A 24788-nucleotide genomic window follows, 5' to 3' on the forward strand; every position below is an offset into this window, starting at 1 on the left:
CTTGGGGTGGCTGTGGACGACACCCCTGCAGTTCTCATCTCAGAGGAGGAGAAGCACCGCTCTCGATATTGAAACCTTTATTCGAGTGTGGTGGAGGGCAAGGCCCTTTTGACAAACAAACCTTCTTTCTCGTCCTCCGCAGCGTATCTTGTCATGATGAGGATAGCCTAGGCACGGGGCTAGCTCTACAACATGTTCACATTCTGTCCCCCCCTGTACGACGAGAATGGCCGTCCGTCTCCTTACATTCTGCATCAACAACTGGCCTTGCAGGTTCTGGGGCCTCCAGCTGAGACTTGTCTCGAGTAACTAACAATATGCCTGATCCTCGGCGCCTTACCAGCCACAACCAAGGGGCAAGAATACAGCCGACTGCATTCTTTCCACTGCTGTGACAGTATCCTGTTCTTTGCCGTCCTTTCTTCTCTGTCTTTGCTCTCTCTTTCGCTTCTTTCTCGAGTTCCTCCGTCGGGAAGCCACGGTTTCAGGCCAGCGTCCAGTCAAATAATATCAGCTGTGCGAGATACGCTCCTCACTTAGCACCAAGCCGGACCGTGAAGCGGGTCATCCCGCCTCCTCTCCACTCGCCTCAGAAGATGAGAAGCTGGTGTAAAGAGATGCAGTTGGTCATTTCCGCCGCTTTCCAGCCTGCCTTGGATGTGGGAAGAACCCTCTTCTCCAGGCCCTCATCCGTTCCGTCTATGAGGCAGTGTGCCGCGTGTATGTTTCCTACGCGATGCGCGCGGTCAACGTATAGATATCTGCATACCATATAAAACAGCTAAGATATGGGAACCACTACACGTTACCCACGGCTTGTTTTACGCAAAGGAGGACATGCATCTTCGAGGTTTCCGTTCCGTGTCCCGTGTCTTGCGTCTTGTTCCAGGTTCTCGTGGGGCAATGGGATCCCGTGTCCTCTTTCATGCTCCAGTCAATCCCGGCCGGTCCTAACAAAGACGTGGGATTGGGCGGTCGAGGAAGGGGAAATATTCCGTTCGGGCTATACAGAAGCGGGAAGCACCTTATCCGAAGGTCTGTGCTTGGAAGCGTGCAAGTGTTGGAGGTGCTGGTTGGCGGAGTCCTTCCTCGGAGAAGAGGACATGCGTGTTCCTGCCGCATCGTGCTGCCAGACGGGGAAGTGGTGCGGCAGGATATTGAGTATTCGGAGCGACGTTCCTTCACGGACATGTTGACGGGGAAAGCGAGCACGGAATCGGAACAGGTGAACGTTCAACTCGGTATTACTGTGGGTCAACCCGGGTACCGCGGAGTGGCATGGCAGCATGCTTGGCCGCAGATTGGTGTGCACTGCAACAACTCAGTGCTGCCATGCCGTGCGCGCTGGGTAGTGACTAGTGAGAAGCAGACCATGCAGGAAGGGCGCTGCGTGGTGTTCACAAACCCGCGAAAGGAGCCGGTGGCAGAAAGCAAACTAAGGGGACCAGACTCGCACACCGGCTACGGAGTAGAGGGAACGAAAGGAAGAGGGGAACGGAGAGGAGGAGGGAGGCATCCTTCCTGCCTGCCTGCCAAGCCATGCGTATATTGCGTTTGAATACCAACAAGAGACGACAGCACCCGGTTAACTAGCATGTACTACTATGTGCGCAGTACCCCTAGACCCGCTTACCCACACGCCTGGAGTTCCTCCTGGGCTAGATCCAGGCATGCCTGGGCAAGAAACACTGGGGACTCTGGACGGATCCAGCCGCGTGCTGGCTTGTGGGGAGGTGGTCGGGCCAAAAGGGAAAAAGGGAAAAGGGGGGGGGGGTGGGTAAGGGCAGATCTTTGGCATTTTGCCGCTGGAAGAAAGCCGTGTGGTGGAGAGAAGAGCGGACATGGTCTCGCCAACCGACCATCGTCCGAAACGCAGGATGGACGGAATCAATCAACCACTCTCGCCACATCGTCGCCACCCCTTCTCCCCGCGCCAGCTCGAGCAATGGGAGCGGTTTTGTCCAGGTCGTCGTTGGAATCCCCGTTCTCCTTGCCACCTCATCCGTTGACCCCATTGGATCATGTGTGCCCTCGTCGAATCGTCAGCGCGGGGGCAGGGGACAACGAGCTAAAGTCCATGTCCATGTCAACTTGAGTTGGAACCTATCCGAGTGGACAAAGTGCATGTGTGTACTGTGCTGTACATACATATATATATATATATATATGTATTGTACACACATATAATAGTGTATACCTGGTTGTTGCCGCGTGCTTCGTGCCAATGTGTCATATTGCATGAAACGCAGAGAAAGTAAAACTCGCCTGGTCTAGTATTTGGAATCAGTCAATGGCCCTTTGCACATCTAATTACCTAACATCCAACATCCGAAATGTTCCCGACAGGCCAGACAAGCGCCCAAGTTGTCAGCGGGGAATATGAGGTTAGATGTTTCTTGGCTTTAGTTATTTCCCTTTTTCCTTTACGTCTGAGAAATAGAAATGAAAAGGAATGATATGCCTCGAGGGGGTCACTCTAGTCCTGCACAGTACATAGTTACAGGACTCACCCGCTTCCAAAAAGGGAGTTAAACGCGAGGAAGGTCTTGTAAAGTTCCATCATCCATCCGTGCCCTGCCCCCCTGAGGAGACGATCTGTAAGAATCCTCCCGCCCTAGTGGAGTGTGGAGCGTACGGAATAGTGTGCATGTAGTTACAAAGCACCGGGATGTAGATCCCTTCCGAGACAGGAGTTGCAGGACCATGCCCAACAGATGCCTTGTCATGCTTCCACGAGGTCTTTCATGCTTGAAATGTACGGACGGACATACTCGTACACTACTGTAGTAGTTACATGAACCGGGAACGGTGGGGACTCTCCGCCTCCAGAGCCCATCTTCTGCGCCTGCCCGGGTACAGGCGCTGTCGTACATGTCAAGTACATACATCGAAAACTCGAACTAGTTAGTACTAGTAGGGGAAGGGAAGCACATTGATCAATTTATCCAAGGGGAAGGGGAGGCTCGGGGATCCCGTTCCCAGCGTCTCGGTCACGCCCGCTTGACCCACGCCCACGCCGTGGGTAAATACCAAGAAGGAATAGGAACATGACAAGTACGGAATAGTTATGCTGTACGTAAACTCATCCGCACATACTAAAAGTAGCGTACTGAGTGCGGAGTAAAGCGTGCTTCCATACACTACACCATGGACCTTGTATGTAACTACCTGTCCTGACGATCCACCCCCTGCTTACGAGTCCTCGTCGTGTACTCCGTACCTTTCATACCTCTGCGTACGTAAGTACAGAGTTACACTGGTGTACACCACACTAGCGCGTACTAGTTATATATTTACCCGACTTGTATGTACATATATCCGGGGTACGCTGCGGAGTAAGTAGGCGCTAGCAGGTCAAGGGTCGCTGCTGCTCCTGCCCCTGTTGCTGTCAACAGACTCAGTTGCAAGCCGTGCCTCCCGTGCTTTGCGTTGTATGTAGTGTAATCCGTACATACAGCCTGCCCTAGGCGCGTTCCGGGGTCCAAGTAGTTATACAAGCGGCGTCCAAGGGGTATCTCCTTGGTAAATTACCACGCCGTGGATCTGCAACCTCGCGAAGATTAGTGCACGCACACGGGGCGGGCGAGTTTCCGGGCGCGCGCGCTCGCCTCGCCCCGTCCCACACCGCACACCTACCTGTATACACTCCCAAGCGTAGCCCCAAGAGGCAGGAAAAGAAAAGCGAAACAAGAAGAGATTTGCTGCTCAGAGCAACCCCCAGCTGCACCCTCCCCACCACTCGAGTCTCAAATTTAGTGGTTGCCGTGGGCTCATTGGTTGGGGTCTCTATGGATTTTTTTTTTTTTTTGGGGGGCGGGGGGGGACACTGCAGGATCGGAGTAATCACCGAGGAGGACGACGCTGCTTGACAGGCCAGGCGTAAAAAGAGGCAATCATCTGATGGTGTGGTGTGAGAGAACGGGTCAAGGAACAGTCGGGGGAACGTTGGTCTTTGGTTTGGGTTCAATGGTACAGTTGATTAAAACAAAAAGACGGTGACAAGGGGGGGAATATTCTACCAAACAACGTCCGCACGACCCGCGAGGCTAGCCGAGAACGCACAACCCAAACCACGTCCGCAGACAGGGAAAACGAGGCAAATCACGGACAACAGGAGAGACCAGCCGATTATTTTTGTTGTTGTTCTAAACGGACTTCTCCTCGTTGATGTGCGTCTCCTTCTCGAGCTGCTTGATATCGACGTGAGCCACGGCGGCCTCGTCGCCATCGATGATCTTGGCGAGCTCCTCGAGGGTGGGACCCTTGGTCTCGATGTACATCTTCCAAACGAAGCACAGCTCGAGGAAGATCCAGATCTGTAAGCAGAAACCGTCCGGTTAGCAATCTATTATTATTATTCTCCCCTCCTTCCCTCCTCCCCTAGCGGCGAGGCGAGCGATATGCGGGCGGGGAAGCAAAACTCACCGTGTAGATAATGTACAACTTCCAGCTGTGGCCCTCGAACGCGTCAAAGGCAACCGGGTTGGCGTAGGTGTTGAGGGTGAGGGCGGCCTGGACGGTCAGGTTCATGATCATGAGACCCTTGGCACGCAGCTTGTACGGCAGAACCTCAATGGCGTAGCCGACGAGCAGACCGGACCAGGAGATCGAGTAGAAGATGCCGTGAATCCAGATGAAGAGGATCATGGCGTAGCGGGCGCCATCCGCGTTGTGCTCTTCGTAGAGGCCGGACGTGAGGGTCCAGAAGATGAAGGTGCAGAACATGCCGGCCGTGGAGGTCAGGAACATGGGGCGACGGCCGAACTTGTCGACAAGCAGGGCCATGGTGACCGAGATGATGAGGGAGAGGCCAGTCTGGCCGGCAGAGAGACCCAGCTTCTGGGTCGAGCCCGTGACGCCGGCCGTGTCGTACAGCTTGCTCGAGTAGTTGGAGATAATCGCGTTACCAGACCACTGGGAGAAGATACCGAGAGAGATGAGGACGGCCAGGCGGTAGCGGTTGCCCCTGGTGCGCACGAAGTCCAGGTAGCTGCTGGACTTGGAGGCCTCGAACTCGAGGCGGAGGGTCTCCTTGATCTCGCGGTACTCGAACTGGACGGTGGGATGGTTGGCGTCGCCGTTGGCATGGTACTTGGCGAGAATGCCCAGGGCCCGCTCGTGCTTATCCTTGGCCATCAGGTAACGAGGCGATTCCGGCACCCAGAAGATGAAGAGGAGCTGGATCACCGAGGGGAAGGCCTGGATGAGGGCGGGAATACGCCAGGACCAGTCGCTCTTGAGGTAATCGGTGCCGAAGGAGACCCAGGCGACGACCAGGGCACCGACGTTCCACAGGCAGTTGTAGACGGTGGTGAGACGCCCACGGTGCTGGGGGTGAGCCAGCTCGGTGAGAAGCATGGGAGAGCAGAGCTGCGCGAGCGAGTTGCCGAAACCAAGCAGGAAACGGCCGCCCATGAAAGTGCCCAGGTTGCGGCAAGCAGCCTGAAGAACGGCACCGACGATCATGATAACGCATCCGATGGCGATGGGGATCTTACGACCGATGCGGTCGGCAATGATGGGTCTGAAAGGGGGAAACACCTCGGGTCAGTTCGTGTCCTGGAACCATGAGTCCCGACGGCTCGATATGCAGCACTCACACGAGAGGAATGGAAGCCAAGCTGCCGATTTGGTAGAGAGCGCCGAGAACACCGAGCTTGGAGCCCTTCGGGTGGTTGAAGTAGTTCTCCCATGTCTCAAAGTTCTGGACGGAATTGAAGAACATGCTGCGAACCAGAATCAAGAAAGGAGCCGTCAGCACACACTGCAATCCACAAGTCGTCCAGGCATTGAGCCGACTCACCCATCGTAGCCAGTGGTTGCCGACGCAATACACAGGACGAAGGCGTAAAAGTAAAGCTTCCTGAGGCCGGGATCTCTCTTCCAATCGACCCTCTCGAACTGGGGCGCCTCCTCCTGAGCGACGGCGGTCGCTTCAGCGTTGGGCTTCTGCTTGTTAAAGGCAAAGATACCCATCTTGTCGAGCTTGGCGGGTGCTGGTCCTCTGGTCAGCTCCTTTGTGAGGTTGTTGGCGATAATGTCGACCCGTCTCCCTTGGACCCGTGACGAAGAGACAAGAGAGGAGGGGACGATCAGATCGACGGAGGGAACGTCAGGTTTATCAAGACCTCGAAAAGCACGAGCAGCCGCTCTGGGGTATGGGGAAGGACCGCCAGACGGACTACCGGACCGTATAAGCGGCTGGGAAAGGCGGCCGGGGAAGGCGGCCGGGGTGTCGTGGTACAGACGGGGACCCAGGCCAAGCGCAGTGAAGCTTAACCCAATTCGCACCTTTGCGAGCCACCACACTACGAGACGCCTCCACTTCTGTAAATAGCTGGTTTTGGGGTTTGTTTTCGGCCGCCCGGGGGGGGGGGGGGGGGGGGGGGGGGGGGGGTTTACGGAGTACAGTAGTGTAGTGTCGGTTTGTATCCCGTATGTATGTACTGTACTCCGCACATACATACTCGTACGTGCACCACACTCATGTTGTGTGAAGTAGTGTGCATGTACAGGTGCGTCGCTTTACCAGGGATAGTCAGGCCGGGACGGAGCGGCGCGGCAGTAGATTGTCAAGCTAGATTCATTGGGTCTGTTGCTCGTTGCTCTTCTTTTCCTAGAGTGGCTGATATGCCAATGATGACGACCATGCCGCTGGTGAACAATTTGGAGCCTGGCGGGATTGAGACCATGTGCAGCGACCCCGGTGCGGTTGGCACCATGCCGCCTTGTTGTCCTGGCTCGTGCCGGCGATTCCAGCGTTCCAGACTCGAGATGCTGTTTGTTACACGATGGCCGAGGGCGAGCCAGAGCGGATCGACTCAAAGGGCCTTGCCCTGCAGCTGGGGTAGACGACATCAGCCTGTGTACTGTGTACGGGTGTACACTAGCGTACGCCCCCTGTGATCACCAGATCTCTCCAAACTTTCCCCAACTTCTGCATCCCCGCATCGGCGGCCCCAGCCCAACCCCATGCGCGGGCAACCGCAACATTTTCCCAGCCGAGCCTTGGCGGGCCTTGGCCACGAGGGACAGCCAAAGGGGCGATCGGACCGGTTTCGCGTGGGTTTGCGGGTTCTCCAGCACAAGCGAGAGTCCCGAGCGAATGAGATGGACAGATTTGGCAGTCGCTGAGCGTTAACCAATGGGCTGCCGGCAAAAGCGGACCGATATGGATACGGATTCCTCGCACGATCCCGCCAGACACACGCATCTCACCCAATCCAGTGGCGTGCTTGTTGGAATTGGGTTGTTCTCAGGGCAAGTCGAAGTGTGGCGAGCATGCTCAGGGACCGTACGTGCATTGTCGCTTTGATTGCCCGCGATCATGATACGAAAACGTAGTGGTCCGTTGCGCCCTTGATGAGCCTGAGTGCCTGGCCAATTGACAGGGGGTCGCTCCCGCTATCCGTGGCAAATAGTGTACACTATATGAAGTTGCATTATGCCATGCATACACTAGTCGACATCAAGCGGGCAGACGCGAGAATACCAGGCCAGCATTGCGTCGCTGGGCATGACCCGGACCCGGCGGCTGGAAACAAGAAGAACGCTCCAAACGGGAGCTCGCACGGGGGCGCGCCAAGCATCGTGGGTTCAAGGACATCAGCCGAGAATAAGGGACAGTGGAATCGGCTGCCAGGAGTCGCGCCAGACGACGGACAGAGACGCCACATGCGCCGGCGGAACACTCGTCGACACGCAAAGTTGGCCGAGGAGAGAGCGGGCCAAGCGGCTGGTCGTCCTGTGGGTACGGCACTTGTGATTGGGGGCGCTGGAAACGTCCCCGTAAATCCGGGGCCCCAACCCGGAGCGACAGCTGGGGTGTTGCCGGATCCGAGGCTGCTGAGATCCCATCACCAGCGTTTGTGACTGGCTGGTTGGGCCGTTCGTCAAGCTTTCGAGAAGGGTAACGTTAGCATGGCCGGGGCCACTAGCCAATCCTAGGGCCTGCTCGGAGGACAGCGACGACGCTACTGACTAGCTTCCCGTTAGTTAGTCGTTCCATGCATGCGGCTCCTCTTGTTCTGTTCTTACACAGTTGAAACCAGGCGGCAGCCACCGATGCTAAGGTTTGCAACACCACATTACCCGTCTTGGCGCGAATTTAGCCTAAATTTGTCGGCTGTTGGAGGGTGATGCGACTACACTACTAGTACACTAGTGTAGCGCATCCGTAGTGTTTCTACTTCGTACTGGTATGTACGTAGTGTACAGCACAGTACTAGCACGAGTTGGAGAGTAGCGTACCTCGTGCACCTTGCGTCCTTGGTAGAGTCGGCATCGCCTGCTCGCTAGTGTACTTCCATCCCTTTCTCCTCAGCACGCCGTCGGGCATCTCAGGCCTGACACATGCTCAAGGTTAGTAGACGCGTTGAGAGGTGCCGGTGGATCCCACGAGTGCTCGTCTGCCGGGACAACGCCTAAAAAAATTCTTGGAACTATCGCTTCGGCCAAGCCTCGAGCGGCGGGTCTGGATTTTTGAGGCTCTGGACCCTTTTTACTCGTGCTCACTCTTGCTGACTGATCTCTGGGCGCCGGTTGTCAACCCGCGATCGAGACTGCGGCTGAATGATTTCGCTACCGCCGCCGATCCGAGGTTGGCTGTCTGTGGACCATTATCAACGGAAAGGGAATTTGGAGTTGGCTGTATGAAGGATGACGCTGGGGACAAGACGGGGTTCCAACTGAAGAAAGATGCAGCCATAGAATGACAAGGACGGTGTGGAACCGAAGTCTTTAGATGTCGGCTGCCTGATGCTTGTTGTTCTTTCCAGGAAACGAATGCCAACTGAGTTTTTAGCAGCCAATATTGTAACAACGGGAAGGCACGACAGCACATCCGTTGGAGTCTTTTTTGTACAAATCTGGGAAGAGGGAAAGCAAGTCTCAGAACCCTCAGGCTTGTCCCCAAACAAGCACTTTCCTCCAGTACTTGCATTTACGGATTACTACTTTTGTAGGTAGGTACCCCAAGGTCCCCTGTGTACAGTTGGTCGCTGAAGCGAACAGGCTCATGTTAAGCGAGACTACTCCGCGTGAACGACGAGCTACCAGGCGGATGCGAAGGACGTTCGCTAGTGTGGCTGTTGGTCTTTCCAGAAGGGTCCTGAAGGACAGTCTAGGCAATCAATGCTTGGTGGTGTTGCATTGCAACCGTTGGCAGCAGAGGCAGCATATGATTGCGCGCCCTCAGCAAACGGGTTGGAGGTCTCGCCAGGTCCTGCGTGCTACTCTGCTAGTGTGCGATTACTCTACTGGCTAGTGTTGCGACGGCGAGCCTGCGATCCCTTCGAACTCCACCTGGCTGCATGATGCAGCATCCTGTCGGGAACGAGAGAGTCTCACATCGAGTGAACGGGGGGCCCTTTCGAAAATCCTAGAAGGATGCCGTTCGCGAGATGCGATCCGGAAAGCCGACAGGGAACGCCAGTCTCTGTCATGGGCTTAGTGTAGCACACCACGATCAGCAGCAACTGACCCATTGCCCCGGATCCCCCAAGCTCACTCTTTGATGCACCCATAGGGCGTTCCAGGAAGAATGGAGACGACCCAGTTTTACTTAAAGCACTCCGTATGTCGCACGTAGTTAGGGCGGCTTAATACACTGGGTCACGTGCACTGGTATGCAACCACTTCATTGGGGAACGCGCGCGCGGCGCGTCTCCAGGTTCGGGGCTCCCGCAGCACCAGACAGTGGACCGCGTCTGGTGCACTGCCCGTGACATCAGCAAGCTCGCTCCGACATCCATCCCTCCCTTCACAGAGTCATGGCAGGCCCGTCTCGAGCTCCCGAAAAGAGGCAAGCCTCGTTAACCAGCTTTTTTACCATCAATGGATTAGGCAAAAAAAAGGCAGCCTCAGCGGAACACAGCGATAAAGACAAGGACAAGGACAAGAACGAGGACGAGCCATCGCGGGGAACCGAAACAGAAAAGTCGGCATCCCTGCCCGAGTCAAAGGCCACCCAGAAGCGACCTCTGCAGGACGACGCCGCTAACGGCAATCGGGAACCAAGCCGCGCAGCAAAGCGCGCCAAGGCAGCTTTCGACGACGACGATGAAGACTACGACGACGAGGTTTCCGATGGGGGCTCAACCGCGTGCGCGGATGCGTCCCCGAATCGAGCCCCCGGGGCCGAAAGGCTGAACGGGTCGTCCCGGACCGGGCAATACGCGTACAGCGCCGATCCCTCCGCCGCAGACTCCATTGGCCCTGATGTCGTTGACGACGACGCAGCGGCCCAGCGGAAAAAGGAGGAGTTGCATAGGAAGTTCGTCAAAAAGCTCGGTCATCCCGACAGCTTGTCACTCTTCCGGAGGCGGGAGTTCCAGGGCTCGAGCGAGTCCCCCGGGCGAGATGGAGACGAGGAAGAGGAGGGCGGCAACGTTGATGATGACGAACCTGCTCCGACGGCCAAAGCTAAGAAGAAGGGCGCCAAGGCTGCTGGCAAGCTGACGCCCATGGAGATTCAGTTCCTCGATATCAAGAGGAAGCACATGGACACCATCCTTGTGGTCGAGGTCGGGTACAAGTTCCGCTTCTTTGGGGAGGACGCCCGCATTGCTGCCAAGGAGCTGAGCATCGTCTGCATTCCTGGCAAGTTTAGATATGACGAGCGTATGCAGCTCCCACTGCCGGGACCTTCTGGGCGCCAGCTAACCATCATAAAGATCCGTCTGAAGCACACCTCGACCGCTTCGCCTCGGCCAGCATACCTGTCCATCGGCTGAATGTCCACGTCAAACGCCTCGTCGCCGCCGGGCACAAAGTTGGCGTCGTCCGCCAGCTCGAGACCGCGGCACTCAAGAAGGCCGGCGATAACCGAAACGCCCCATTCGTGAGGAAGCTCACCAACGTTTACACCAAGGGGACCTACATCGACGAGACGGGAGAGCTCGACCAACCAGGGGAAGGCACAGGTGCCCCCGCGGGTGGTTATCTGCTCTGCCTGACCGAATCACCCGCAAAGGGTTTGGGGGCAGATGAGAAGGTTCACGTCGGCATCATCGCAGTCCAGCCAGCGACGGGCGACATCGTCTACGATGACTTTGAAGACGGCTTTATGAGGCGCGAAATAGAAACCCGGCTGCTGCATATCTCACCATGCGAGCTTCTCATTGTCGGCGAGCTCTCGAAAGCTACCGATAAGCTGGTTCAGCATCTTTCTGGCAGTAGCACCAACGTCTTCGGAGACAGGACCCGCGTGGAGAGGATCCCGAAGAGCAAGACCATGGCTGCAGAATCCTACTCACACGTCACCCAGTTCTATGCGGGAAGAGCCAAGGACGATGACAAGCGCTCGACCGCCATTCTTGACAAGATCCTGAAACTGCCCGAGTCGGTGACGATATGTTTATCCGCCATGATCACTCACCTGACCGAGTATGGCCTGGAACATATCTTCAACCTGACCAAATATTTCCAGTCGTTCAGTACGCGGCAACACATGCTGATCAACGGTACTACCCTGGAAAGCCTGGAGGTTTACAGGAACGCGACCGACCAGTCTGAGAAGGGGAGCTTGCTCTGGGCGTTGGACAAGACGCGCACTCGTCCCGGCCGGAGACTGTTGAGGAAATGGATTGGCCGTCCGTTGCTGGACAGGGAAAGGCTTGAGGAGCGCCTCGCCGCCGTCGAAGAGCTGCTCGAGAACCAGTCCACCTTCAAGGTCGACAAGCTCAGCGGCCTCCTAAGCTCGATCAAGGCTGATCTCGAACGGAGTTTGATCCGCATTTACTACGGAAAATGCACCCGCCCGGAGCTCCTCTCTACCCTGCAGACCCTCCAAAGGATATCCATCGAGTTCTCAAGGGTGAAGACGCCAGCCGACACTGGCTTTAAGTCGCGCGTCCTCAGCGAGGCTATCTGCTCTCTGCCGGGGATAGGGACTATCGTCAGCGGCTACCTTGACAAGATCAATCCCGAAGCTGCGAGGAAGGACGACAAGTACGCTTTCTTTCGGGAAGGCGAGGAGACGGAGGATATTGAGACCCACAAGCTGGGCATCGCCGCCGTTGAGGCGGACCTAGATGCGCACCGCCAAGATGCCGCCGCAAAACTGTCCAAGAAGACCCCCGTGACCTACGTCACCGTGGCCGGCATCGAGTACTTGATCGAGGTGTCCAATACGGACCTGAAGCACGTTCCGGCTTCGTGGGTCAAAATCAGCGGCACCAAGAAGCTCTCCCGATTCCACACGCCCGAAGTAGTACGCCTGATGAACGAGCGGGACCAGCACAGGGAAGCCCTCGCCGCGGCTTGCGACGCGGCCTTCGCGCACCTGCTCAAGTCCATCGCTGCCGAATACCAGCCCCTCCGCGACGCCGTCTCCTCGCTCGCCACCCTCGACTGCCTCCTCTCGCTCGCCGACGTGGCCTCTCTGCCCGGCTACACCAAGCCCAGTTTCCTCCCAAGCACGAGTCCACCTACCATTTCCATCACATCAGGTCGCCATCCCATCGCAGAACATACCCTGCCGGACGGCTACATCCCCTTCACCACCGCGCTGACCGCTCCCTCCCCACTCGCCCAGCTCATCACGGGCCCCAACATGGGCGGCAAGTCCAGCTACGTCCGCGCCGTGGCCCTGCTCGTGCTGCTCGCCCAGATCGGCTCCTACGTGCCCGCCGATGCCATGTCCCTGACCCTCGCGGACGCAATCTACACGCGCATGGGCGCCCGCGACAACCTCTTCGCCGGCGAGAGCACCTTCATGGTCGAGGTGTCCGAGACGGCCGCCATCCTGCGCGGCGCCACGCCCCGCTCGCTCGTCATCCTCGACGAGCTCGGCCGCGGCACCTCGACGCACGACGGCGCCGCCATCGCCCACGCCGTCCTCGACTACGTCGTCCGCGAGACCCGCTGCCTCACCCTCTTCATCACGCACTACCAGAACCTGGCCCGCGTCGCCGAGGGGCTGGGCGGCGCCGTGCGGTGCGTGCACATGCGGTTCGAAGCCACCACCCGCAAGCGCGTCACCGACGGTGATGGAGACGCCGACGGTGATGGAGACGCCGACGGTGATGGAGACGCCGACGAGGAAATCACCTTCCTGTACGAGGTCGCCGAAGGCGTGGCGCACCGGTCGTACGGGCTCAACGTGGCGCGCCTGGCGCGGATCCCCCGGCGGGTGCTGGACGTGGCGGCGCGCAAGTCGCGCGAGATGGAGGAGGGCGTCAAGGCGCGCCGGCTCCAGGGGGCGGTGCGGCTGCTCCAAGACGTGATCCTCAAGGGGCCCGGTGATGACCATGACGGTGGTGATGGTGAACAAGAGTCACGGCTGGACCAGCTGGTGTCCAGTATCGAGCAGCTGTAGGCTGCCTTGTTCCGCGTCAGTTGCGCTGCCGAGATTGGCAGACAGAGAGGCGGCCACTTTTGGTCCGTGTACGATATTCCTGTGTAGTTTACTGTTCTTCTACCCGGTCGATGCTACCTAGGCATCATAACATGGACGATATGGTCGGAAATTGGATTCCTTTGTGCACGTCAAGAGTTTCTTGGCCCCTGCAACATACTTCCGGCCCGTTTGAGAATTTGGTAGTCGAGTGTCGTGACAAAGGTCCCTTCAACACACAAGGTCGAGTCAGACTGCATCCCATCGGCCTGCTCAACAATCGTTGATCACAACCAAACACCCGGCCCAAAGGTCAGACGGTGGGACAAAGTCAAGGTGTGTATGATTTAACTCTACAGTTAGCTATCGACCAAGGTCTCGTGCTAAATACGACCAATCAATGGTAATGGTCCTGAGGCCTTGCGCGCCATGCGAATATGAAGAAAAAAAAAGTGAAGGATAATGAATCAGAAGATCTGCTTTTTGAAGCCTTGTCCCCTGTCCTCCCAGTGTTTTCCACCTATGTAGCGTTCTGAAGCACCTCGCCGGCTGCGACCAAATGTTCGCGGAAGAGCTTCCAGCTTTGCCCGGCATAGGGACCGCAAGAGAAGAACCGCGGTTGAACCTGCCATGCCGGAGCACTTCCGAGACTAGCAAGCTTGTGCCCGTAATGTTACACACATAGAAAAAAATGTAGCAGTGAAGCATCCCAGCCGTGAAAAGGTGGCGAGGCCCGTTGCCTTGCTTAAAGGTCGAAGTCTTGGTCGACGCGCTCATGGGCCGAATCTGAGGCAAAAGGGCCGCCGAAGGCGTTGAACGGCATGCTTGCCAGGTTCATGCTGTTGATAACCTGAAAGTTGGTTGTTGATGACTTGGCATCGGCGCCAAAGTTCGAGTAGCCGTAAGGGTTGTAAAAGCTACCTCTTCCTTGGACGTATAAAGGGTTGAATGTGCCAGCACCCATGACATGGTGATGTTGGAAATAGTTGCTAGTAGGGACGGGCGGCTGAGAAGTAAACAAAGGCGACCCATTCTCTCGAGCAGCGACGTACGAAACCAGTTTGGCGGGCTTCTGCCCTGCTGATGTCAAGGGCATATTCGAGTTCAGTGACTGAAGGGCAGGACGACGGCGAAGGTCGAAGCTGCGACCGGTTAGGGTAGAGCCACAATCATATCAGACTGCTGTCAGGACTTACCCAGAACCTCCGGGAGAGCTCTCGGTCCGAGCTACAGGCCCATTAGCACCAGATGTTCGTGCTGCCGGCGAGGGTCTCCATACCAGGACTCAGTTTCGGCGGATCACGAAAAACATCATCGCTGTCAACGGAGACAGAAAGTTCGCTATTGTCACCCTGCTGAGCATGCTTGTTTCGTGACGGCGCTTGCCGAGCAAGTCTGGCCGAAGACCGCCTGCGCGCCGGACCCGAAGTAGCAGTCGCCGACGCGGCCGTAGTTGAACGACGGCCTCGCTTCGGTTTGGGTGCATCTCTGTCTTCGAATTTGCGGTCCTATACATGAACAGGGTCAGATTAAAGCCAAAATCGAGAGCTGCATAGCGAGTTAGGCATGTTATGTGTGACTAACCGGGCTTCCCTCAATTGAAGGGCTGGCATAGATGTCGCGAATGCGTTGGAATTGGCCGTCCTCTCCCCATACGAATTCGTTGGGCACAATACCTGACGAGGTCTCCTCCATCTGTTTCAGAACTGAATCATCTTTCCTCTGGTTGCGCATCCTCTTCTGAGCCTCGTCCGCCGAGTCGAAGAGGCCCATACCGGGATACTTGACTCCTTTCAGCTTGCTGGTGTCATTCTCGTCACAAAACTCGGTGCTCTCAGATAGGAAATCGGAAGCAGGAGCACTGTCTGTTGTGTCCGCCTCTGAAGGCCATCTTCGACGGTACCTGGAACGTGTTTCGTTCTCGGGAGTCCAAGGCACTGAGCGGTCCGACCGAGACCGCTTCAATGATGAGGTCGGGTAGTTCGAGCTGTCGAAACGCTCATGGTGCCCCTCCTGGACTGTGCCCCGCGCCGTGGACCAGTGCGATGGTGAGGGCACAACAAACTCTTCGGGGTCAGGTTTGACCAGGTTCTGTTCCGAAGCAGCAGCAAGAGCAGGCTTGTTGTTCTGTCGTCTGGTGTCAGCCCCCAGTATTCATATATGTGGATGAAACTACTAACAGCCGCATTTAAATTTCTCCCTCTCCGGCCCGTTTTTCTCTGCTCCTTTGCAGCCATGCGCTCTGCCAGAAGACCGTTGATACCATACCGGTCGCACCAGAGGTCATACTGCCGGACCGCTTCTAGGGCGGCTCGGTCATCGCGTGCTTTGAGTTCGGCCTTGAAACGGTGGGCAAGGTGGCTCTTTGAAGATATGTGAGTGAGAAGATGGGATAGGTCCGAGAAGTTGGGTTTCTTGGGACAGAGCGTGCATCGGAGGGGGATGGTGGCAGGTTCGGCTGCCACAACCAGGTCCATGGGTGCGACCGCAGCCATGATCTGTTTGAGCGATGGTTAGCATTTGACATGCTTCGCAGGTGCGGGCATCAGTGACCCTGCTCTAGGCTGGTAGTGACTCACGGATACCTAGTGGCGGCTGTGGTTGGAAGGGTCAACCGCAGGATAGATCGACGACGAGGAAATAAAGCCCGCTGGAAGGATAGTCTAAAACCAGTGGGTAGTCAAGGTCTCCAAGGCAGGAGATACCTAGAGTTCCGGTAGGTAAAATCAGGCGATGCGTTGTGCTCGCTATCTGTGTAAGGAGCGGTGGAACAAATGCCCAGCAGCCCGGGTCTTCCAAACTCTGGGAATGGAAGCACTATGAACCGAGTCAAGCCTGAAATGGAGCGAACTTCGCAGGACTGGCTGGATCCCGCAATGTCCTGATGCCTAGGATCTGACACCCGTCTTCGAGAAGTGATGGCAGTGCAGTCGCAACTCGGACGGAACTCTGAGAGAAGTTTAGGGAAGAAGATGTGCTAGAAGAAGGGACGGTTGTGGTTGACTGAGACGAAAATATAAGAAGCAGCGGCTATGGGACTTGCCACCACGTGAATTGACTCGAAAGAAGTGATGGAAGGAACGAGCTGTTTTGCGGGCGGGTATGTGGGCATGTATGGAGTGGGTGCCTGAGGAGAGTGCAATAACGGGTAAGAGAGAGGGAAGGAACAATTGAAGGCGTGTATGAGCGACGAAATTCGACCGGTACTTCCTTGTGAAAAGGGAGACTTTGTCTAGCTTCTTCGTGAATTTGTTCTCCCCGGGCTACCAGAAGAGAGGGGAACTGCCGAGATTAAAGTTTGTCAGGAACGTCGAGACGTGATAGATGTCGATACAGGTGCCTGTAACTGGGGCCGGTCATGTATCACTGCGTGGCTTTGAAGAATCCAGAATGCGAGTTTCACTATTGATGATTAACATCTATTGGGAATCAACGTCCTCTGCAAAAAGGGACCTCAGAGTCGTGCCGAGGAACCAATTCCGTGGGCAATAATAATAGAGATGGACAAAAACAAAAACATGGGACCTCCTTAGGAGTGGTGGTAGGATTCGGGTAGGTCTCATATAGGGCCCAAGTTTCAATGAACAGAGAGGAGCATAAGCATGCTGAGCAGTTTCAGAACATATCAACAAATGACGTAGTTCCGGTAAAACCAGAAGAGCTTATGGTAGGGTGAGGAAGAGTACAAATGCAATGTTACCGATCGGTTCCTATAGCTTGCATCACGTTCCCGTGCCTCTGTCCTTTGCCCTCCCTACTTGCTATATCGTCGTGGAGGCAGGGGTGGCAAGGAGCCTGCTCTGAAGGTTCGCTGTGAGTCTAATGACGACAGGCGTACACTAGAGGCCTAGCAGGAATAACCCGGATTATGGTCGTTTACGTGAAGATGGCCTTATGTGTTGTAGTGACAAACATGCTGTGTGGAGTGAATGGCGTCTATCGGTAACCAAGCGTCCAGGTATATCTTATCCTTGAATTGCCCTCAGAAGTACCTTAAGGTGACCCTCTCGCAGCGGGGAGTCATTACGATGTTAGATATGTAAGAAGCGTCGTACCAAGTCCAGAAAGCTGATCCTGAGCTTACTTGGGAATGAAAAGAGCCGGTCGACCTTGTATCGATAGTATATTTAAGCAACAAGCTAACGCTGCTTGGGTCGACAGAGTCAAGGGTGAGCCAGAAACCCGGTAGACTGGTTGGTGTTCTCAGAGCATGTTCCAAGAGCCTCAGACTAAGATCGTGCATCTTCTAGGAAACATTAAAATTTTGACTGACACGTAATGGATAGCCGCTGAGACTATGCAGGTCGCTCTTTGACTTGAAAATGTAGTTTCAGCTAAAACTGGCCGGAAGCTGGCACAGACTATCTTAAATTTATTGAGGCTGGCAAGAAGAGATGTCGTCCTCGCTCCCTGCTAGTTAGCATAAGAATGGCCACTAGCATCAAGGGAAGATGGCGACATTTCACTTCTCTTGCCTCGTATCCTATCCAACGCTGGAGCGAATGTTGGCAGGCTTAAAGCTGGCAAGAAAAGATGTCGTCCTCGCTCCGTGCTAGTTAGCATAGAATGGCTATTAGCAGCAGGGAAGATGGCGACATTTCGTCTTCTCTTGCCTTGTATCCTATCCAACGCTGGAACAATGTTGGCAGGTTATTAGATCGCAAGAGGTTTGGGGTGCGTATCATCCTGGTTCACCTGGAACGGGATAGAGAAAGACTATGCATGAGTCTCGGAGATCACCGGACTGAATTGCGGCTCAGCGGCCCAACACCCGCGCGATGGTCGACTTGGGCATGCAGTAGACCTCGTCGACGGGCTGCAAACCAGGGTATCGGAGCAAACTTAGCCCTGCAATGCCAAAAACGGTGTGCCAGACGTCGACCATGTCACCAGGCCTGTCCGAAATGCCGCCCTTTTCGGGGTCCTGGCAACGCAGGATGAAGGCGATCAACTGGTCCTTATCGATCCAGTGCGTCTTGCCAATCATCTCCAAGCTGCTCAAGACCCACCAGCTGTAGCAAACATCCTCCTTCTTCTCCGGCCGCCCGTTGAGACCGCCTCCGGCAATCTGTCTCTCGCTCAACCACCGCCCAAGCCGCTCCTTGTCGATAAGGTCCTGCCTGCCGGCGATCGTCAAGGCTGCGACACACGTGAATATCTGCCCGGCGTGAGACTCCGCGCCCGGGCTGACGCCGTAACCGCCGTCAAAATTGGCACACGCCGCAATATGACTGACGGCCTTGTCGACGTCGACGAGGTCAAGAAGGCCGAGGAGTGATAGCGCATTGAAGGCGCCGTAAAGAAACCTGGTGTCTTCCTCGCCCCACTCGTCGCCGGCGAACGTGCCGGTCTCGCGGTTCTGGAGGTTGGCAATGACTGAAGCAGGTTAGCACCACAAGTTTTAATAGATCGGAGGTCTTATTTCACTGCCGTCTCGGGAGACACGCACACCGTCCCACCTGTGCTTTGCCCTTCCCTCGCGTGTCTAGCTCGTCGAGGGCGTCGACCATGGTGAGAATCTGCACTGCACTGACGGTGGAGAGCATGTGGGCGTCATGTCCGGGCGCGGCACCGAAGCCGCCGCTTTCATGCTGACATGAGAGCACAAAGTCGATGGTCTCGGCGCGCGGTAGGGCGTCGGGGTGGCCGAGAAGATGTAGGGCCGTCAGGCCCCAGTACAGCCCGTTGAGCCGGAGATGCTCTGTCAGCCAGTAGTCATACTCGTCTTTCCTCGTATCCAAGCTTTGGATGTACTTGACGTGAGCTGACGTGGCCAGGCGGAGCTCTCCTGGAAGTTGCTCGGAGCTTTGCGACATGGCTGCAAGGAAAAAAAAAAAGCTTGCCGCGGTTGCTGTTCGCGTCTGGTTGACGCTTCGGAGAAATTGCGGGGAAAGATCGCAGCGGGGCGGCAAAAGGGATAACTAACCCCCGCCAATTACATAAGCGCCCCTCGTTTTCCTGCTTTAGTCGCTCTGTCCTAGAGGTACCTGATAGGAGCTACCCGGAACTGTAATCCATATGATCCGTACTCCACGCTCTGTGCTTGTACCTGGTATACGGGTAGGCACTCTGCCAAGGTTCTTTTCAACGAGGAAGTTTGTCGACAAGCTGAAGCCTATGATGACATGCTGCATCGTTGAATGAAGGCAACTCAACCAACAAGCTCCCCGATTTTGTCTGTATTACTCCGCACTACCGCCTTGCTTGTTGATCATGGTAGTCTACAGAAAAAGAAAAAAAAACTCAAATCCCAGTTCGGCGGTATACACCTCATGACCACGAGCCCCGATGAGTTATGGCATGCATGCGATTCAGACGATTGTCGTCCGAATGCGGTTAACATCGTCCAGAAACAGTTCAGTAGAGAGGGTGGGGAAGGGGGATAGTAGCGCTAGACGGAGATATCCTCGAGGACACGGAGTTTGGCTCCTCAACCTATAGTAGGGAAAGTGAATTAAGGTAGGCTGACTTCATTGAGCACAACCTTACGTATGTCACTAGCGCTGATAATCTTGGGAACGTTTGCCGCGGTTTGAGTCGCAAGTTTGTGAATTCGAGGCCAATAGAACCACTAACCGACCCCTACTAGTGTCAAGCCAAACGCAAGCAGCCCCAAGTTTCAGACATGTTTGTGTTCCTAGACTAAACCAACTATAGTTAGCGTCAAAATACCTTTGTTCTTTCCAGCTTCAAGGTGGAATGGGGCAGGTGGACTGTGCGCAAGCATTCCGTGCACTAGTACGGAGTAATCCGTATATTCGTAAGGTACTCAGCATACTTCCATCAATGCTAGCTGATTAATATTCATATTCTCTTTTCACAGTTGGCAGCCGTGTCAAAACAGATACCCTTGTGTTCTTTTAGATCGACGGGAATAACTTAGCCTCTTTGAAGAGTATTGCTACATAGAAGTCTCCAGCGTTTGGAGCAGGTCTAAATGCTGACCTGAAAGACGGGCTGAGAAGGAACAGCAGGAGCGGCTCGGATACCAACCGTGACGTGGTTATACCACCTGACTTCACTCTAGTGCCAGGATGGACACAGCGAGCGCTTCTCCCCTTAAGCGGCTGAGAGAGCAATTGCTGAATCGATAACCAACCAGCCCACGTTAGGTATTATTGGGAAGAATCGCGATCGTCGCAATGACAAAGGAAGTCAGCTTACAATGAATTGCTTAGGCACCGTTAAAACCCGGCATTGCTTGCATGCAGACAATAAAGTCTTTGGGTGGACAATTGGAACCGTAGGCATTCGCTGCAAAGCTCCCGAAAAGGCACCATCGTCGCTGCAACAGTACTTGTTCTTTAAAACCTAACGTTCTTGGGCCTGCTGAGCGGGGGTTGACACCAAGGGTTTGTAGGCAAAGCTGAGTGTTCCAGGATGACCAAGAGAGAGTAGCGTCCGACAGCACGGACAGCGTACTTGAGCATGTTGTTGTTGTTGTTGTTGTTGTTGTTGTTGCAGTGCTTTAGCACGGAATTCCCGGGGGAGGACGTGATCTGAAAGTCATCCTCAGCATCTGAAGATTAAAGTTGGTGGGTGTCACTGCACTAGCCGAAACCTTCCCCCAATGCCGCAGGGCAGCCCCTCAAGGTGTTCCTGACCGGACAGGGGAATTAGTGATCGGGTCGTCGTCATCTCGACGTTTTTTTCTCAGATCCCGCTCGTCGGAAAGCCAGGTCGATCAGGTCGAGAAGCCGACTGGGACGCTCGGGCTGCGAATCAAATTGTGAGACGGGGCCCCAAAATTGTGGGGCATTCTGACAGCAAGGGCGGGGTCTGGGGGCCCCTGTGCCCCTGTGCCCCTGTGGCTTAGCATGGCTCTTCGCATGGGGGGGCGAGCGGTGTGTTGTGCGTCCTTGTCCCTGTCCTGGGCACCCAGCCCAGTTCGTCGATCTGGCGTCGTTCGCTCGCAGGGCGGCCCGCCTTCAGACAGTGTGCCCCCTTCCATCTGCCCTGCCCTGCCCTGCGGCTCCTGCCTCGCATCAGAACCCCTCCATCATTCATCCGTGCCTGCCTCGATTTGGGAGGGAGACGCAACCGGTTATTTTCGTCGCAGACGGGAATCCGCCCAACTCTCGATTATCGATCGTGGCGCCAAACCTTATCCGGCCCTGTGTTACGGGCTGCGCGTCCGGCAAGAGAGCTGCAGTGCTGTTGGTTTGGTTCTCTGGTTGCGCCAGAGTTGGCAGAGTGCGCAATCGGCGCAAATCAGGAACTCGCCCTGCACTGCCCTGCCCTGCCCATACACTACCCAGTCCCGTCCCTAACCAGGTGGCCCGCCTTGTGCCCCTGGTGATTTTGCACCGAGTGGAATGGGCCGGAAACCTGCACCGCAGCCGCTCTCACTCGGGGAGACCACGCGGCCCAGCAACGATTCTCGCCAGACTGACACTGGCCTCCGTTCTGCGCGACTCCCGCCCGACACTGCATCCCCTCGATCGCCGCGCTCGGCCGTGCGCTACGGTCCGTCCCAGGCAGACATTGCCAGCGGAGAGCCCAAGCCGCTTGCCGATGTGCTGCACCAACCCCAACAGTCGCTACCTGTAGAGCACCAAGACGAGCAGCGGAGGCGGCGTCCCGACGACAGCGGCTACGACCCGCCGCCGCAGCCCTCGCCAAGGGATCGTCCCCTTGAGAACCAACAGCAGCAGCAGCAGCAGCAGCAGAAGCAGCACAACCACTACCAACGACAACAACCACCACCACCACCACCACCACAACAACAACAACAACAACCACAACAACAACCGGGCCACAGACACCCGCGGCGCGGCGAAGACAAGGCCTCGAAATCAGGCTTCTTTTTCAATTTCGGGAAAGGGGCTAAGACATCAGACCGTCCCGTCGTGCACCAGCACTCCAATTCCCGCTCCGAGGTCATGTCTCGAGACTCGGACCGCCAGGCGCTCTCACAACAAAGCACCAAGCAATCAGGTACGCTGCGTAACTAGTTTCCCGTTCCTAAATTTCATATTTGTCCGTACTCTTCCCTCCTCCCTCGGCTTGTCCGTCGACGACCCATTCGGACGGGGACCCATCCTGCTCCTACGCCGCTGGCCCCTGTTTCAAGTTGCACTAACCGGTGTTGTATAACCAGATTCGTCCCAACAAGACGAACCAGCTCTGAAGCCGAACACACCACTGCCAAACAAGTCCGAAGTGTCCCTCGCCTCGACGGCAGACTCCGATAGCCCGGGTAACTCGACGTCCTCGTCCAAGAAGTCAAAACCCAAGCCGTTCAACCTACTCGGCCGCAGCAGGTCGACCAAGGACAAGGACGGCAAGGAGAGCAAGGACGACAAGGAAGGCAAGGACGGCAAAGAGAACAAGGACAGCCCGAGTCCCAGGGACCACGTCCAACCCGTAGCGCCGGCGCCCGTGAAGGTCGCCGAGCCCAAGAGACCCTCCACCGCGGTCGCGGCTCCGAAGACGGCCCCGCTCCAAACACGCGACCGTTCATTCCGGGAGATGATGTCCTCGGCCGTTAGGAATCATTCGGCCGAGCGGTCCCAGAACAGGGACGGGGGCGGAAAGGGCAAAGGCCAAGAGAACCAACAGAAGGACCATGCCTCCTCCTCCTCGTCCTCGTCCTCGTATACGCCGACTCCTGGGGCCGCTTTCTTCAGCAACCTCAAGCACAGCAGAGCTGCAGGCATGCTCAGCAACCGCTTCTTCGGGAGCTCGAGGCACGAGCCGCCCCCTCCCAAGGAGCCAGTGGTGGACGACGAGCATTATGTCCTCAAGGTCATCAACCTCCCGCTCGTCGAGCAGACTCGCCTCACGAGGATATCCAAGCGGCTGGAGGACTCCCGAGACAAGACCGAGTTCTGGATGCCCGCGTTCCCCTGGAGGGCGATAGACTACCTGAATTATAAGGGCAGCGAAGTCGAAGGCCTCTACCGGGTTCCGGGCAGCGGACCGCAGATCAAGAAATGGCAGCGGAAGTTTGATGAGGGTATGTTTTCCATCTTTCCGTTCTTCTTATTTTTTTCTTTTCTTCCTTTTTCTTTTCCATTTTTTTTCCTGGTCCCCCCCCCCCCCGGCCCGCAAAGTGGTTTGCTGACCCGGCTTGGTTGCAGAATTGGACGTGGATCTCTTTGAGCAGCCGGATCTTTACGACATAAACATCGTGGGATCCATGCTCAAGGCCTGGCTAAGAGAGCTCCCCGATGAGCTCTTCCCAAAGGAGGCCCAGGAGCGGATCGCGAGGGAGTGCGCCGGGGCGGAGAAGGTGCCAGACCTGCTCGTCGAGGAGCTCTCGCAGCTGCCGCCTTTCAATTACTACCTCCTCTTTGCCATCACCTGCCACCTGAGCCTCCTCCTCGCCCACTCGGACAAGAACAAGATGGACTTCCGCAACCTGTGCATCTGCTTCCAGCCGTGCATGAAGATTGACAGCTTCTGCTTCAAGTTCCTGGTCTGCGACTGGCGCGACTGCTGGAAGGGGTGCAAGAACGAGGCCAAGTACATCGAGGACGAGTATGCGCTCTTCAACGAGCCACCCCCGAAGGGAATCAGCAGCGGGAGCAAGAAGCCCAGCAGTAGCAGCACGGGCGACGAGGACAAGCGCGAGACGCGCACCGCCTCCTCGTCGGACAGCAGCAAGAGCCCGAACCGCGGGGCAAGTGAGCAAAAGGGGCGGGTCAAGAGGAAGCCGCTGGCCGAGACGGAGAGCGCCGAGACGAGCTCCACAGTATCGACGACAGTCACGGTCGGCAGCGAGCGAGAGGCGACGCCGGCAATGACGGGTGACCTGCGACCTCTTTCGCCCATCAAGCCGCTCTCGCCGCTGAACCTCTGAGATCTATCTCCTTCTATTCCCCCGATTCTTCTCTCAACCGTTTGCCCTGAAGAAAGCGAGCGCTTGTTGATCTGCGTCCGCGAGGGATCATCATCGTTGTACCAAACGCAACCATCTCTCTATTCAACCGACCTTACGCTGTTGACGACTTCCCCCCTTTGGTCTCTGTCTGCCTTCAGGACTTTCACAAACAAGCTGACGTCCATCGCCGCTCTTCTCAAGTCCACTCTCGCCCGTCGACCCATAGAGCACATATACAAAGGGGGGCTCCGCGCCCCAGATCCTGGTCTCGTCATTTCTTTTTTTTTTTTTTTTGTTCCCAAGCACAGCATGCCGATTGATGGAGCGCAAATTCTTTTACATGCGTGTCGCTTTGCATCTCACTCTTGCTTATCTTTTTTTGGTTGGAATACCCCTTCCCAATTCTGTTCCAAGCTTTTTTTTGGGTGAGCATTGTCCACGCGCGGCAGTTTGCCCGATCTCCCTCTTTTCTTTTGTCGCACACCGATCGATCACTGCCCCCTTTTCTCCTCCTTTGTTTTCGTTTTTTCGGCCTTTCCCCCCCCTCTAAGTACTGTTGAGGCCGTGCGTAGTATGAGCATACCAAGGCCAGATTTTGGGTGATAGGAAGCTTGGAGGCTTTCTGGT

General features: G+C 56.0%; 5 protein-coding genes across 5 annotated transcripts; 2 read left to right on the plus strand and 3 right to left on the minus strand.

Moving 5' to 3' along the window:
- Nucleotides 1-4145: 4145 nt before the first annotated feature.
- P884DRAFT_204146 (sugar transporter) lies at nucleotides 4146-5976 on the minus strand (the record flags this gene model as incomplete). The annotated part of the gene is made up of 4 exons (XM_069438555.1): nucleotides 4146-4316; nucleotides 4426-5524; nucleotides 5601-5726; nucleotides 5804-5976. 4 exons carry the CDS (start codon nucleotides 5974-5976, stop codon nucleotides 4146-4148), a joined length of 1569 nt encoding a protein of 522 aa, XP_069296187.1.
- A 3728-nt stretch (nucleotides 5977-9704) lies between these two features.
- P884DRAFT_226847 (muts domain V-domain-containing protein) lies at nucleotides 9705-13807 on the plus strand. Its single transcript, XM_069439666.1, has 2 exons — nucleotides 9705-10620; nucleotides 10674-13807. The coding sequence occupies exons 1-2, from the start codon at nucleotides 9771-9773 to the stop codon at nucleotides 13316-13318; spliced, it is 3495 nt and encodes a 1164-aa protein (XP_069296188.1). The 5' UTR covers nucleotides 9705-9770; the 3' UTR covers nucleotides 13319-13807.
- A 274-nt stretch (nucleotides 13808-14081) lies between these two features.
- P884DRAFT_310323 (uncharacterized protein) lies at nucleotides 14082-15831 on the minus strand (the record flags this gene model as incomplete). Its single annotated transcript, XM_069445182.1, has 5 exons — nucleotides 14082-14478; nucleotides 14533-14563; nucleotides 14616-14844; nucleotides 14921-15463; nucleotides 15517-15831. The coding sequence occupies 5 exons, from the start codon at nucleotides 15829-15831 to the stop codon at nucleotides 14082-14084; spliced, it is 1515 nt and encodes a 504-aa protein (XP_069296189.1).
- Nucleotides 15832-18092: 2261 nt separating this feature from the next.
- On the minus strand, nucleotides 18093-19152 carry P884DRAFT_204424 (terpenoid cyclases/protein prenyltransferase alpha-alpha toroid; the record flags this gene model as incomplete). The annotated part of the gene is made up of 2 exons (XM_069438577.1): nucleotides 18093-18712; nucleotides 18786-19152. 2 exons carry the CDS (start codon nucleotides 19150-19152, stop codon nucleotides 18093-18095), a joined length of 987 nt encoding a protein of 328 aa, XP_069296190.1.
- A 2499-nt stretch (nucleotides 19153-21651) lies between these two features.
- Nucleotides 21652-24140, plus strand: P884DRAFT_270986 (uncharacterized protein; the record flags this gene model as incomplete). The annotated part of the gene is made up of 3 exons (XM_069442396.1): nucleotides 21652-22273; nucleotides 22437-23294; nucleotides 23419-24140. 3 exons carry the CDS (start codon nucleotides 21652-21654, stop codon nucleotides 24138-24140), a joined length of 2202 nt encoding a protein of 733 aa, XP_069296191.1.
- Between the last annotated feature and the right edge of the window lie 648 nt (nucleotides 24141-24788).

The sequence above is a fragment of the Thermothelomyces heterothallicus genome (assembly GCF_042370625.1).
Source record: "Thermothelomyces heterothallicus CBS 202.75 unplaced genomic scaffold P884_scaffold_17, whole genome shotgun sequence".
In the NCBI taxonomy this organism is placed as follows: Eukaryota; Fungi; Ascomycota; class Sordariomycetes; order Sordariales; family Chaetomiaceae; genus Thermothelomyces; species Thermothelomyces heterothallicus.

Coding starts and splice junctions, on each gene's coding strand:
- P884DRAFT_226847 (XM_069439666.1), top strand. CDS start 9,771: ATGGCAGGCCCGTCTCGAGCTCCCGAAAAGAGGCAAGCCTCGTTAACC. Junction 10,621..10,673: donor CAAGTTTAGATATGACGAGC/GTATGCAGCTCC, acceptor ACCATCATAAAG/ATCCGTCTGAAGCACACCTC.